Source organism: Camelina sativa, chromosome 16, assembly GCF_000633955.1.
Source record: "Camelina sativa cultivar DH55 chromosome 16, Cs, whole genome shotgun sequence".
NCBI classification, from domain to species: domain Eukaryota; kingdom Viridiplantae; phylum Streptophyta; class Magnoliopsida; order Brassicales; family Brassicaceae; genus Camelina; species Camelina sativa.
This window is the reverse complement of record NC_025700.1, coordinates 2,836,894-2,850,521: the sequence shown is the minus strand read 5'-3', so window position 1 is coordinate 2,850,521 and position 13,628 is coordinate 2,836,894. Positions and strand designations below refer to the sequence as shown.

Below are 13,628 nucleotides of genomic sequence, written 5' to 3'. Positions count from 1 at the left end.
TTTTTTTTTTTTTTTTTTTTTTTTTTTTTTTAATTACCTTTCAAATCCTTTAATGATCCTTTGAAGCTTCTTAGTCTTGTTCGAATATGTATTTTCATCTCTCAATCAGATTCCACAAGTTGTTCATTAAGTAGAGATTTGATCCTTTTAAATCCTTATGATAGCTTCAAAACAGTGTAGCTTATTGTTTTAAAGAACTCAAATGTTGGATACTTGAAGCCCTTTCTCTCTTGGAACCTACATTGACATTACCTATACTCTCATTTGCTAGAATTATAGATTTTGTTGATTAAATACAGCTCTCTAGGATCTGTACTGCTCTGTTATTGATTTTGGGGGCTAATATGTAAGTCTTTGTGTGTAGTGGACTTGATGAAACCAGGAGCTACTGTGAATATCCGGAATGCAAAGATAGATATGTTCAAGGGATCGATGAGGCTTGCTGTTGACAAATGGGGTCGCATTGAAGTCACTGAACCGGTTGACATAACTGTTAAAGAAGACAACAATTTGTCTCTTGTGGAGTATGAGCTCGTCAATGTCGTTGAGGAATGATCATCTCTAACCACCCCCTTCAGTGTCTCTCTTAATAGGTAATATATATCAAGTGCGCCACAATGAATTTTGTTTTGCTACCGCGCGTGGTGTATTATTTTTTATCTTTTATGATGTCGGCAAGTTTGCTACTATTTTTTATCTACCGGTTGTATTTTATCTCGATCTCGGGTTTTGATGCGCACGATCGGTATGTATGTACTCTTTTGAGTTTTTGGATGCTTTTGTTTGGTCCTTGAACAGAATGTTAATGGAAAAAAAAACTTGGTAAAAAAGATTTTTATGTCTTGCAAATATAGTCATATCCATACCCAAAATACCACTTCAAGTTCTCTGATATTTTGATTCCTCAATACCCAAAATTAAAGATGAGCTAGGATTGGGACCGGTTTTTGCTAAATAAGTAGTCACCTTAACTGCACTGGTTGGTCCTTACAAATATTCTAGGTTAGAGTTGATAAGATTCCTTAATGGACAACCTTGAAGAAGGTCAGAACCTGATCTTTATGACCTAAGAAGAAACATGACACCGCTATTGTCACTTCATCACCTTAGCTTTAAAACTGCATCCATTCTTGCACTCCATATGAGATTCATCATGCATCATCAATACAATCTGAGCACATAGAACATCATCATATCAGCATCCAGAAAAAAAACATAATCGCATGTGTGATTCATTAAAGTTTGTATATTGGCCCATTCATGTGAAAACACTATCACTATCATAAGAAAATCAACCCAGCATTAAGAAGATTCCCCTTTGCCTAACTCCAAAAAGAAGACGTGATTGACAGTTTTACATCACTCACTGAATGCAAGACATTGAACAACTCTAACACTTAATCTACAACAACTCTTACGACTAGAGATAGATGTGCAAACCCGCAAGCATATATGATGGATAAACATAAACAATGCAACAAGATTGAAAGGACACAGCTCTATGTGAATCAGTCACTAAGTATCAAATCACTGAGAGAGAGGATAGAGTCTTTTGACTAGAGAAAGTACCTTGGATGGTCCAAATGGAGCGTCCTGAAGCTGAAAGCATCGAATTGAGCAACGCAGAAGCAGTAGCCGTGTGGTACGGCAGCATCGTCTCGACGCAGCAGCTCAATTCCACCGGAGATCTTTTCAATTTCAAAATGACATAAATCAAAACTGAGTTAAAACCGCGACGCAAATCAATGTTTCGGTTTTCACTGTGTGTTGTTTTACCTGAAAATGCGGTTAGAAATAGGGCTCTGTTTAGGCATCCTAAACGTAGATCGCGCAGAAGAAGGCGTAGGCTTCGTCGACCTTAACGCGGCAACGGCGGCTCGACCGACACCGGAACGGAGGACGGATCTGGCGGCGGACATTGATGGTTTCCGATTTAATCTCGTTGGATTTTTAGGATTTAGGGATTTTTCTGGGTTTATAGGTTTCGCTTGGGTCAACGCAACTATTAAGTGTTTTGTTACACGAGCGTGTGCATGTCACGTGACTATGACCATGTCATAAAATTCTATACAAATCTGTTGTCGGTGGTTTTCATGTTTCACTCACAAGCAAATAAAGAGAAAATTAATACTGTAAAAATGCAATAGATTCTGCTTAATGATATACGAATAGAGAGATTAAAATTAACATTAGAGTATTAGCATAATTATGCTAACAAGCATCACCATATACTATATTAATTCTTTCCAAATTTTATATGCAGATAATTATATTTTTGATGAATATATATAACTTTTAGTTTGACAAAAAAAAAACACTCGAATAAATAAAAGCAAATATTTATTATATTGTTTCATGTGGGCATGCTTATGGAGTGAACTGATCTCCTTGCTCTTCCCCGAACATCTCGGGGTGTTGGTTCGAATCGTATGGATTCTTGAAGTTGGATTTCTTCTCGTTGTAACCGGTGGGCTTGTAGTTGTAATAGTGATTCTGGTAGAAGCTACCGTGGTTTCTGTCGTCGTCAAGGTCGTAGTAGTATTTACCATTCGCCATATACCTCGTATCGCTCATCCCTTGTCTCTCTACGTTGTTGCTATAACCCTTGTACGCCTCCTTCTCTCTCTTCTCCGCCCCGTAAGTGTTGGAGTTTCCGTAGTAGCTCGTGTCCTTGTTGCCATAACCCTTGTACGCCTCCTTCTCCCTCTTATCCGTCCCGTAAGTATCGGGGTTTCCGTAGTAGACCGTGTCCCTGTTGTTGTCGTAAATCTCGGTCGGCTTAGGATAGCTATCTCTGTAGTTCTTGTAAGATTCTTGGGTTTGATCTGTTTCGCTTAGGCTTGGGGTGGAGAAAGAGTCGTCGTAGTTAACGGTCTCCTCGTTCTTGTTATTGTTCAACGTCTCTTTATTGTTGTTGTAGGTTGTCTCGTGACCGTACAAGCCGTACCCGTTTTCTGACTGGGGGATAAAAGCAGGGTTCTGGTCATCTTGCTCTTTCTTCTCGTTGGTTTGGTTAGGGACAAGACTGTTAGGGTTTTGTTCTGTGGGGTTTTCTCTTTGAAACTTACCAAAGGAGTAGCTGTCTCTTGCATTGATTTGGGTGGAGGAAAGAACAAGTGTTAAGCAGAAAAAGAGGAGGCATGAGCTAGTAGAAAAAGCCATGGTGATGTGAGTGTTATGGGTTTGTGAGAGAAAGTGGGAGTGTTTATATATAGAAAAGGGTTTTCTTTTTTTCTTTTCCTTTTGATTAATTTAACTCCTTTTTAAAAATTAATAGAGTGTAAATGGTTAGGTGCAAGTAAAGAGTGGATTGGTAATAATGGTTGATGGCGAGTCCATTTTAGAAGAGATGAATTTTCAAAGAGTTAGTTCGACTTTTGGTGGCGCCTATGTAGTTATTTTATCAGAAAATGGTAACTAATCAAACCGATTATGTAAAATTCTAATACCTAATATTATGAGGTTTGTTAAAACACATATGGACAATGAACATAAGCATCATGCTCTAAAAGGCCATGGGTTGTAGTATATATTAGTGTTTATGCAAATGATTCATTTGGCGAACAATATATACCAAAAGCCTACATCAAAACGTTCTACACGTAATAACAGTTGAAAAATTATCAATGACTTGATGAACTTTTTACCTCAAAAAAAAAAAGGATTGTTATCTAACAACACATGTTTTGAAACGGAAGAAACTTATCAAAAACGATAGTGCAATTTTGTACTACTTCTCTTTGGTACGCTCTGCCCTCTTCGCTGCATATCGTGTAAACCATTCAGAATCTAGATATACCTATAGAGCTCTAATCCAAAGATATGAGTGCTCTGTTGTGACTTTGTGAGTCGTGTGACCCAACGTACGTTCTCTCAGTTTTATTTTATTTTAGTTACGTTCTCTCAGTTTAGCTAAAGCGTAAGTGTTAAATTGTTAATTGTTTCCATGCACCCAAAAAATGAAAACCATACTGCTTATTTGTATTGGGGATTATTTTTCTTTCTCTATTATCACTATAGTAGTTATTTTCTCTTGGAGGAAGAAGAAAATTAGTTGACTTAATGAACAATAAAAGGAATTTTGTTTTTGTTTTTTGTCTCTATATGTCAACCAATAGAAAGAAAATTAGTTGACAACAAAAAAAGAGGGGTGAAAATGAAGTTGCAATGGCGAAGTCTCTTAATTGGAGATTTTGGGGTATTCACCACAATAGGGACACTGATATGAATTGAATCGTACTACTACTATGGCTGTGAATGGTTCTATAGTCTACTCCGGACCGGACTAAAGTCGGACCAATCTGCAGTAAATTCACCATTCATAATTCCAGACCAGTATGCATTACTTCATATTACAAAACTCTATACTGGTCTACAATTGAAAAAAAAAACTGCATATTATGGAAAATGTACTATTGGTCCGATTTTTTCTCTTTACTGCTTAAAACCTCCATACCAACTCCATACCAAAAGTGAAAGTTGGATTAAAACATGATTCTTAACTAGTTGGATCCAAGTTCTTTGTTCTCATTGGTTAAATTTGTGTTTCTTTGTACTTTTGAAAAATGTGTATACATATGATCAATCATAAGTATTAAAAATTCACAAAATAAAATTCCCAAAAAAAAAAAACTAGAGCGACGAGAGAGAACTCTCTTCTCTTCAATCTTAGAAATTTAATTTTTTTTTTTTAAATAAACCATTTATCTCAATAATTGAAACAATATTATTATGGGCTAATCAAAATAATAGCTTTGACTTGTAATTCTAATTTTAGAAAGCTATTTTTTTGTTGAACTCTATGTTATGGGATAATCGAAATAATAAATTTTGATTTATAATTCTTAAATACATCTTGTGATAATTAATATTAATTATGAGAAAAATATAATTAAAATAATTTTAATCTTTTGTACACACTACTCCATACTATGGTCTGATTTTTACCATTCATAATAGCATAGTGTTCTGCATACTATTGTATGGTGTTGTGCATACCAATGTTTACTCCAAACTACCGTCCATTCCACTCCATACTAAAATATTAGTACGCATTATCTAGTATGGAGTGTATAGAGCAACCAACCCTATACGTTTTCCGAGCCTAAAGCATGCATTACGTTTGTTTTCCTTTTTCAATATGTTTGATAGAAACATCTAATATACCGGATTTAAGAAATTATTGGTTTGGTTCTCACTAACATCGATCTATAAATAAGCGAACATAGCTTGTTCGTAATTCTTAAATACTTTACCTAATACAAATAAGTGCTTGACAAAAGTTTCAAGTAACATTTGACTTCTGTGAGTATGGGGAAGAGAGTTGGTACTTCTCCTTTTCAGACAATATTAAGGTTGTGAATGGTTGTCCAGTACACTTCGGACCAGACTAAAGTCGGACCAGTCCGCAGTTAGTACGCCATTCATCATTGCAGACTAGTATGCACTTCTCCATACTATACAGCTCCATACTAGTCTGGAATCAAAAAAAAAAAACTGCATACTGTGTAAATTATTTTGTTGGTCCGATTATTTTAGTTTACACCATAAAACCTCCATACCTACTTCATACCAATAGTAAAAGTTGGGTAAAAACGTGTTCAAACTAGTTGAATCCTAGTACTTTTATCTCATTGGTTAAAGTTGTGTTTCTTTGTACTTTCTAAATATATATGTATATATATATATAGATGCATTCATAAATGTTAAAATTTACAACAAAAAAATCATATTCCCAAAAACAAAATCTAGATCTAGAGAGAACTCTCTTCTCTTTACTCATTGAAGCTCTTCAATCTAAAACTCTTTTGAATCAACCATTTATCTCATCTCAAATTCATAAGTAAGTTTTATTTTCTCACCTCATTTTCTTTTTAGTTTAGTTTATAGTAGATATTTGAGAATTTATTAGTTAATTTTTTAAGGATGATGAGCTAGTTTATTAGTATAGATATGATGTTTTTAGTTAACTTTTAGTTTGATCTTATATTTATTAACTAGCTTAATATTGTTTGTGATTATAGATATGTCATCACAAGGTCGTAATATGAATGCAAACATGGATCCTCCTATACGTAGACGGGTAACTTTTAATATACACCTAACTTTATTTGCAATAATTGAATTTATTTAGCATTACACATATCTTTATTTATCTTATTTCAATAACTATATTATTATTGAAATAATATAATAATATAATGGTCTTCCGCCACTGAACAAAGAAGAGTTATTTAATAGATATTATGCATCTTTACGTTCTATTATAGAACAAACATTTGGAGTATGGAAGAAGAAGTGGATGATTCTTAGGGATGATCCTAGATATGGTTTGGAAATGCAAAAGAGAGTAATTATCGTCATGATGGGACTCCACAACTTTATTAGAGTTTCGAATTTTTCGGATACAGATTTCTTTGAAGATTCTTCAAAAGTGTATACAAAAAACGAGCAAAATTATTCAAATGAACAAGATGAGGTCGAGAGAGAAGATAGACCATATATGGCAAACATACGAGACAATATTGCTGATATGTTATGGGATAATCGAAATAATAGATTTTGATTTGTAATTTTTAAAAACATTTGTAATAGTTATTAGTTAATTATGATTAAAAATATTATTAAAATTGTTTTTAATCTTTTTGTACGCACCACTTCATACCATAGTCCGATTTTTACCATTCATAATGGTATGGTGTTATGCATATTATTTTATGGTGTTGTGCATACACTGTTTACTCCATATTACAGTCCATTCAACTCCATATTAAAATGTTAGTACACGCTATGTAGTATAGAGTATAGGGAGCAACCATTCAAAGCTTAAAGATAGATCTCAACTACCAAATTAAGAAAACGATAATAAACGGCTCCACACAAATCTTTTAGGGGGAAAGATAAAATACACGTATTCATAAAAATAAAATAAAGATTTGGTTAATGATTTAGACCCACAAGATAGTACAAGCAAAGGGTGAGATCATCCACATTTGTTAGATTTTGTCAAAGTATTTGGGAGTAGCATGACTTGCCGTTGGAACTAACTAATAAAGATTGGTGGGTTTAAGAGATAGTGAATGATAGGGAAGCTTGCCCAAATCACTTATCCCTCACTGCAAAATGGACAACCATATACACTATCATTCCGCTAATTAGCTAGTTAACTTGCAATATAATTATCGATTTCTCTATCCTAACCAAAAAATAGCAGCAGTCGGCAACATACTATTCTGCTAAATATAATACACGAGTACTACTGCCACTATTCAAAAGTCCATAATACTAGTACTAGTAAGTAGTAGCACTAATCAAAGTCCTTTCTTGTTGGTTGTGACAAATTGACAATAAGCACCACCCAACCTTTTAAAGTTATAAGTTTTAAAGCAAAGACAAATCCCCAAAACTAGTTGGGTTTTGTGACGACGACCCGATCCAAACATAATAACCCTTAAAACCAAACCGGATCACATCGAACCAATTCAAACTAAACAATTAACCGGTTTTTATGTCTCTTCTTCTTCTTCTTTAATACAAAAAAAAAACAGGAACACAGATTTGATGATAATAATAAATCAATTTACTCAGGAACAGGATCCCATAACAAGAGAGTAAAGAGAAGCAAATTAGGAACCAAAAGAGGAATATAAGGATTCACTTCGTTCACCAATCTCTTCCTCCTCAGCCTCTTCCTCGCGTACTCTATCCTCTCCTCTTTGCCCCATCTCCCTTCCTCCACCGCCATAACCGCCGCCGCCGGCTGATAATACGGGCAATTCGACCTCCAGGTGGTATCAGGAAGCCCGAGTCTCGATACCCTTTTGATGAATTGAGAAACCCACCATTGACGACGGAGATGCTTCTGCGAATAGACCGGAGGGTAATCCCACGAGGTGTAGCTTGGGATTAGGATTCCGATCAAGAATTGGGAGTGAAGTGATGGTTTTGTTGTTGGGTTTGTGAGTATGTGTGTCACCGCTTGTAGTCTCTGTTCCCATGTCGTCTCCTCCATTGTTTTGGAATCAAGATTATTTTGAGTGGCAGGGAGACAGAGAAGAGATTTCAATTGTTTGGTATTATCGGACTCTTTCCGGTTTAATGTAGACTTGCGTAATAAACCGGAAATAACCGGTTGATTTGAGACAAAACAGAACACTGAACCTAATTAAAAAAACCATTCTTGCAACAAAAGTGATACAAGTCTCCTTCCATAAGTCATCATTGTCAACTTGTGACATCACCAAAAGTTAGCAGGAAGTAATCATCATAATAAATCAACTAAAGATAAGAACTTTACTTAAGCAACAAGCAAATAAAAACACACATAATAATAATAATAATAAACCAAAAGAACCCTAGAGAGCAATGTCTAGCAACATGTCTCTCATTGCATAGATGTCCCTTCCATGCGAACGGTGATGGTTGCTTTGCACAGCTGAAGCGCCTTTCATGGAGTTTCCTTCAACACACGGGACAACCGCCGCAGATGCAACTGATGTGGTCTCTTCTGTTAACGGGAAACCAAACAGCCTGCACCTGCCTGAACCTCCGTGATGATCCTCCAGGCGTGCGTTTGGACTGTTCGAGTTAGTTAGCAGTACGGAAGAAGGTGATGATGACGCAGATGGGGGGAGGATACGGGTGCTAAAGTTCTGGAACGGCCCACACCATATGTTCCTCTGGCTCAACCCATGCTGCCGATGATGATCGGTTATTGAGTAAGCGGGAACTGTTTCTTGACCTTGCAAGACCTTATGGAACCCATAAGAGTCGTTAAATTCTGTTCCTTTGAAGCGGCCTCTCCTAGCACCGGCTCCACCATCCGAAGAAGTGTTGATAAAACCCGGTAAAATTTCTTGACCTTGCAAGACCCTCTGGAATCTCATAGATTCCTCAAAGTCTGTGGCGCGAATCCCCTCTGAAACAGTAGCAGAAAACATGAAAAAGACTATAGGCGAGGTCACATTATATAAGCGGTAGGATGTGTTTTGTCGAGTAGATGTTATACCAGAGACAGGAATATCAGGCTTTCCTGAGGAAAAGCCAATCCTGCTTCTCTTGGGACCAGTTGTTACGAAGCTGCCTGAATTGGAGATTGAACCAGATGGTTCGATCTCCCATGGCGAGACACGCTGTTGATGCCCATTTGCCTCAATGTCATCCCACCTTACCTGAATATGACATCAAACACACAGTTTCAGTGCGAGCACTAAGCTTATGGGAATTATATAAGAAGCCTAGTGACTTCTTTCAAGATCATAAATCATAGCTTACCAAAAGGCATCTCCATTTAGAACCAGGCCACCTGATAGGATCCAAATCGCTGATTCCAGTTATAATCCCAGGGGATCTGACAAAACAGGCAAAACATTTTAGAAAGATGAGCATATTAAACATAAGGTGTGGCAATGTTCTCTTAAAGCTTGAGCTATAACCTTCTCTCAGAGGCATCTTCAGACTCAACCCTTGCTTTGAATCTCATACCGATACAAAATGGATAGTCAACAATCTTCAAGAACTTAGGTGCAGGGATTATGAAATTTGACCAGCTTGCCCTGAAAATATTTTACCAATTACAATTCCAGTAAACTTAGTATTAATGCAAACTTCATCACTATAGTTGTTTTAACAAACATAGTATATATTACACAATAGTGGTTCCAAAGTTGCTAAGACCTAGATTAGAATAAACTCCCTGGAAACAATTAACAAAACAATACACAACAGTGGTTCCAAAGTTGTGGTTGGGACTTACTTGGGGTTGTAGTATATGCTGAAAACGCTATGGGTCGATATGGCATGAGCTACTTCAGAGAAATTGTTGTGGTTCATATTCTGATTGTACTTAGCCGAGAGAGCAGCGGTGCCTTCGATTTGAGAAGCTCTTCTAACTCCCAGTCGCAGTTTGCCATCATCGCCTCTATATCAGAGAAACACATATATCACAACTCCTCTAACAGGAAACCAAAGAGTTTGTGTAGTGAGAAAACATAGAAGCATTTATTTTTTTAATACCTAAGGAAAAGCACAGCATCTCCAGAGACAAGCTTCTTCTTGTTCACAAATGCACTCCACCCGGTAGTGAGCAAATGCCTCCTAGGTTGCCCTAAAAAGTCACTCAAACCATTCAAGATTTCCATTTACTATCTCAAGGAACAAAAAAAAAGCAACATAAAACAAGAAACTCACCTCGATAAATGTGGCGAAATCGCCACTCCAGGCCATGAAGATCCCTAGCAAGAAGCTCCTGAGAAGGCCGGGGCTGGCTATAGTCCTACATAACAATGCGAATGAATATGCTGTTAAATCTTTCAATATGACCTTACAGAAGAACATAACTAAAACCCTGAATAAGTAGTCTTACTACAGAAGATACAGAGTGTAATGTTTTAGAATATTGAGAGTAAGTACCAGAGGAGGGAAGCAATCCTCAGCAGCTCGACGAGGAACAGAGAAGCCACCATGGGTGCTTGTATCAGAAGCAGTAAGGGTTTTGCAAAACATGTGAGGAGTACTTGACCTCTTAAGAACTTCATAATCTTCCTCTCCAGCATCAACATCTATAATTCCTTCACGCACCTTCCTCTCAATGTCCTGTATAAACAACAATCAACTCAAAATCTCTAAGCTCGAGCCATTCACTCTCTCTGTCTCTCTTGTTCCAAGGCTCGAGAGCTAATAAAGTAAAAACACTCACCTCAGACTCAGGAAGAAGAGAGACTTGAGCATAAACTTCATCAGTAGTCGTCTCTGCCTACAAAATCAAAAAACCCCACATTTTGTTTATTAATCCTCACAGCACAACAACAACAACAAAAAAAAACAACCTTTAAAAGGGATTTGTAATGTTCTGAACGCAATTGCCATCAAAATGGGGCAAAAGAGGAAACATTGAAATCAAATTCATAAGCACAAAAAACTGCAGACAAGTTTTGGGGATTTCAAGTGTTCATAATCAAAATGCCACAAGAAGAAACGCAAATGGAGCAAAAAGGGAAACTTTTTTCCACCTCCAACATAAATTCGTTTGTCTCAAACAATTCAATAACCAAGAGGCACAAATCTCCATACTTGTATCGAAAACCCCAACTTCAGATTCACCAAAACAAAAACTAAAAACTAAAAATCAGAAAAACAAAACAACGCCCATATATCTCTGCTTTGAGAGCAGAGGAATGAAGTAAACAAAAACAAAACAAAACAAAAAATAGAAAGAGAGAGAGAGAGAGAGGATTATAAAGAGAGAGAGAGAGAGAGAGATAAGGAGACATACGTGAAGCTTAACATCGAGAATACGACAGAACACGTGAGGAGGTAGCCCGTAAATCGCGGCGGAGAAATCGGGGGCTTGTTCCAAATGTCCCTGAGGGAAATACAACACAAGGCTTCCTCTTTTTGGGAGAGAGATGAGGGGTCCAGCACAAGCATGCCACAGCTCCAAACAAACCCCTCCACCAGAGCTCGAAGACACCACAGAAGCAGACGCTGACGATGACGAAGTAGGCGAGACTGACCCAGAAGCTGAAGATGGCGTTTGCGTTTCTTCCTCCTCCGCCTCCATCACGTTCAGATCGATTAAACCACCCATTAAAGAGAGCGAGAGAGAGAGAGAGAAAGAGAGATAAAGATAAGAGCTTTATTATTAAAAAAGAGAAAAAAAAGATAGAAAATTTTTCAGAGGAGTTTCTTCATGACTTTACCCTCTCAGCCAAAAGAGGAGAGACTAGCACAGTGATGAGTGAGTGTCTTTAAGCCTTGGAGAGCAAAAAAAAAAAACAAAGGGTCAAAATAAAGTTTTGATTTTTAATTTTTTTTTTTTTTTGACGATGTAAAAAGAGAGAGAGAGGAGAGAGAGGATCAGAACAGAACAGTACTGAGTGCTCTCTGAACAGTGTTGCTGCTCTCTGCTACGTCTGGTGACTGATGTGTGTGGTGTGGCTTTTAGACCTTTTGTGCGTGGAGAGAGACATTAGATGGATTAGATTTTTTTTTTTTCGAATTGATTGATTTTTGCTTCTTTTTTTACTATTATTATCTTTTACACAACAGTTTCTTTGCAATCTTTACTTGTTGGATATTTTTCTGAAATGATTATATTGTTACAAGTTTATGGCATTAATCATTATATAATAAGATCTGCAAAGAACAATGAGCTTAATAACTATCTTTGTCGTCGTCTCTTTGAATCAATTTTTTTTTCTTTCTATAACGGTGGGGAGAGATGAAAGAATGATTCAATACTGGTGGTGGCATGCTTTTAGGGATTGATGCACATTAGTGTATCGTTTTAAAATTATTTATCCATTATTATATATAGTAAGTAGTAGTAGTAGTAGTTCATGTGTTTTTGTGTTTGTGGTGTAGATTTGGATTACCGTTATACTCTCTACGTTCTTTTTATACTATATTTCTCGTGATTATAATATAAAGTGCGTGGGTACTTCAGTAGTTTAGTATTATAGGTTGAAAAGGTTTTTATATGTACGCTGATTTTATTCGAATTTGGAACTAATTAGTTAGATTTTGAATGTATATATATTTAAGAAATTCATCTGAATTTACGTATTTATTAAGATAGATATATAATTGTGTGCTTAGAATATTTTTAGAAGTTCATACTTCACAGCATTAGCACACATGGATCTAATGCGATCTATCTATACACATCATCAATCACATTGCATTTTTACTAAATTTTGAATTAGATTAGATGTTTACCAAAAACATCTTTATACGAAAGAGATTTTTTTTATCATGAACCTATATTATAAACGGCGAATAAATTGATGGATACACATAAATCATCCGAATTTCTAAAATAAACCTATCTAATGATATTGCGAAAACAGGAAGAATTATTGCATAAGTACAGAGTGAGTAGGGTCCCATAAACGGTAGGACATATTGAAAGAAACAAATGGTCGAGATTATATATGTTTTTGGTAAGATGAGGTTTCGAAAATTCTTATAATTATGTCTACCCAGATGAGGAACTAACTTAATCATACCATATATTGAATTATATTACATCTTAATACACATGCAAACAAAATAAATTCTTCTTTGCCTAGTTTATTATCATTGTCACTCCTTTTGAATATAATCACTATGGGCTATGGCATTCTTGTGTTACATTTTCTCATAAATTTACTATCGCAAAAGAGAAGAAATAAGATTAACTATGTTGTATTTAATGAAAACTAAATAAAGTATAGTTGATGAAAACACTTAAGAAATCTATAAGTTCATAGTTTAGTTTTAAGTGTACAACAAACAAAGAAGTTAAACATAACCAAACCAACACACATGAAAAGTACCCAACATTTCGCCACAAGTACATCCTAGATATATTGTTTCTTTAATTGCCCATTGTGAGAATGAATCTCATCACAAAACCCACAATGTAGCAAACAAGAGAACAGACAATTGAACAAGTACAAGTAAATACAAGAGACAGAGAAGGGTAGAAATGTAAGACTGAAGAATCTGTAAAAGGACAAATAGAGAAAAAAGTGAGAAGAAGGTCTTAAATTGGGAGTGTCATAAATTACAAAGAACCCGAGGATCAGGGGGGACTTTTTTCTTTCTTTCTTTTTCACATTTTCCTTTACATTTTTTTTTTTTTTTTT

At 36.0% G+C, this 13,628-nt stretch overlaps 5 protein-coding genes and 1 long non-coding RNA gene across 6 annotated transcripts in view; 2 read left to right on the top strand and 4 right to left on the bottom strand.

The window, feature by feature from the left end:
- LOC104749472 (uncharacterized protein At4g28440-like) overlaps window positions 1–842 on the top strand; it is a 1,706-nt gene extending 864 nt beyond the window's left edge. The window contains exon 2 of the mRNA XM_010471114.1: window positions 365–842. Coding sequence (XP_010469416.1) covers window positions 365–555 — 191 coding nt within the window. The 3' untranslated portion in view covers window positions 556–842. The remainder of the gene's footprint in view (window positions 1–364) is intronic.
- LOC104749471 (protein NUCLEAR FUSION DEFECTIVE 6, chloroplastic/mitochondrial-like) lies at window positions 932–1,989 on the bottom strand. Its single transcript, XM_010471113.2, has 3 exons — window positions 1,777–1,989; window positions 1,570–1,688; window positions 932–1,171 (listed from the first exon to the last, which is right to left on the bottom strand). The coding sequence occupies exons 1-3, from the start codon at window positions 1,917–1,919 to the stop codon at window positions 1,152–1,154; spliced, it is 282 nt and encodes a 93-aa protein (XP_010469415.1). The 5' UTR covers window positions 1,920–1,989; the 3' UTR covers window positions 932–1,151.
- LOC104749470 (protein E6-like) lies at window positions 2,198–3,198 on the bottom strand. The gene has a single exon (XM_010471112.2). It carries the CDS (start codon window positions 3,160–3,162, stop codon window positions 2,368–2,370), a length of 795 nt encoding a protein of 264 aa, XP_010469414.1. The 5' UTR covers window positions 3,163–3,198; the 3' UTR covers window positions 2,198–2,367.
- Window positions 5,732–6,537, top strand: LOC104749469. Its single transcript, XR_761379.1, has 3 exons — window positions 5,732–5,842; window positions 6,024–6,082; window positions 6,270–6,537. It is a non-coding gene; the product is annotated as an uncharacterized LOC104749469 (long non-coding RNA).
- LOC104749468 lies at window positions 7,451–8,119 on the bottom strand. The gene has a single exon (XM_010471111.2). It carries the CDS (start codon window positions 8,009–8,011, stop codon window positions 7,580–7,582), a length of 432 nt encoding a protein of 143 aa, XP_010469413.1. The 5' UTR covers window positions 8,012–8,119; the 3' UTR covers window positions 7,451–7,579.
- Window positions 8,156–11,926, bottom strand: LOC104749467 (auxin response factor 3). Its single transcript, XM_019238590.1, has 11 exons — window positions 11,874–11,926; window positions 11,273–11,753; window positions 10,697–10,753; window positions 10,411–10,593; window positions 10,189–10,273; window positions 10,015–10,105; window positions 9,755–9,919; window positions 9,435–9,554; window positions 9,274–9,349; window positions 9,008–9,170; window positions 8,156–8,917 (listed from the first exon to the last, which is right to left on the bottom strand). The coding sequence occupies exons 2-11, from the start codon at window positions 11,585–11,587 to the stop codon at window positions 8,355–8,357; spliced, it is 1,818 nt and encodes a 605-aa protein (XP_019094135.1). The 5' UTR covers window positions 11,588–11,753; window positions 11,874–11,926; the 3' UTR covers window positions 8,156–8,354.

What these genes read in the sequence shown, in the direction of transcription:
- LOC104749467 (XM_019238590.1), bottom strand. Translation starts at nt 11,587, where the DNA reads ATGGGTGGTTTAATCGATCTGAACGTGATGGAGGCGGAGGAGGAAGAA. An exon ending in AGCATATACTACAACCCCAA is followed by an intron (nt 9,555 to 9,754) that starts GTAAGTCCCAAC and finishes AAATATTTTCAG; the next exon opens with GGCAAGCTGGTCAAATTTCA. An exon ending in CTAAATGGAGATGCCTTTTG is followed by an intron (nt 9,171 to 9,273) that starts GTAAGCTATGAT and finishes TGTCATATTCAG; the next exon opens with GTAAGGTGGGATGACATTGA.
- LOC104749470 (XM_010471112.2), bottom strand. Translation starts at nt 3,162, where the DNA reads ATGGCTTTTTCTACTAGCTCATGCCTCCTCTTTTTCTGCTTAACACTT.
- LOC104749468 (XM_010471111.2), bottom strand. Translation starts at nt 8,011, where the DNA reads ATGGAGGAGACGACATGGGAACAGAGACTACAAGCGGTGACACACATA.
- LOC104749471 (XM_010471113.2), bottom strand. Translation starts at nt 1,919, where the DNA reads ATGTCCGCCGCCAGATCCGTCCTCCGTTCCGGTGTCGGTCGAGCCGCC. An exon ending in ATTTCTAACCGCATTTTCAG is followed by an intron (nt 1,689 to 1,776) that starts GTAAAACAACAC and finishes GAAATTGAAAAG; the next exon opens with ATCTCCGGTGGAATTGAGCT. An exon ending in CTCCATTTGGACCATCCAAG is followed by an intron (nt 1,172 to 1,569) that starts GTACTTTCTCTA and finishes CTATGTGCTCAG; the next exon opens with ATTGTATTGATGATGCATGA.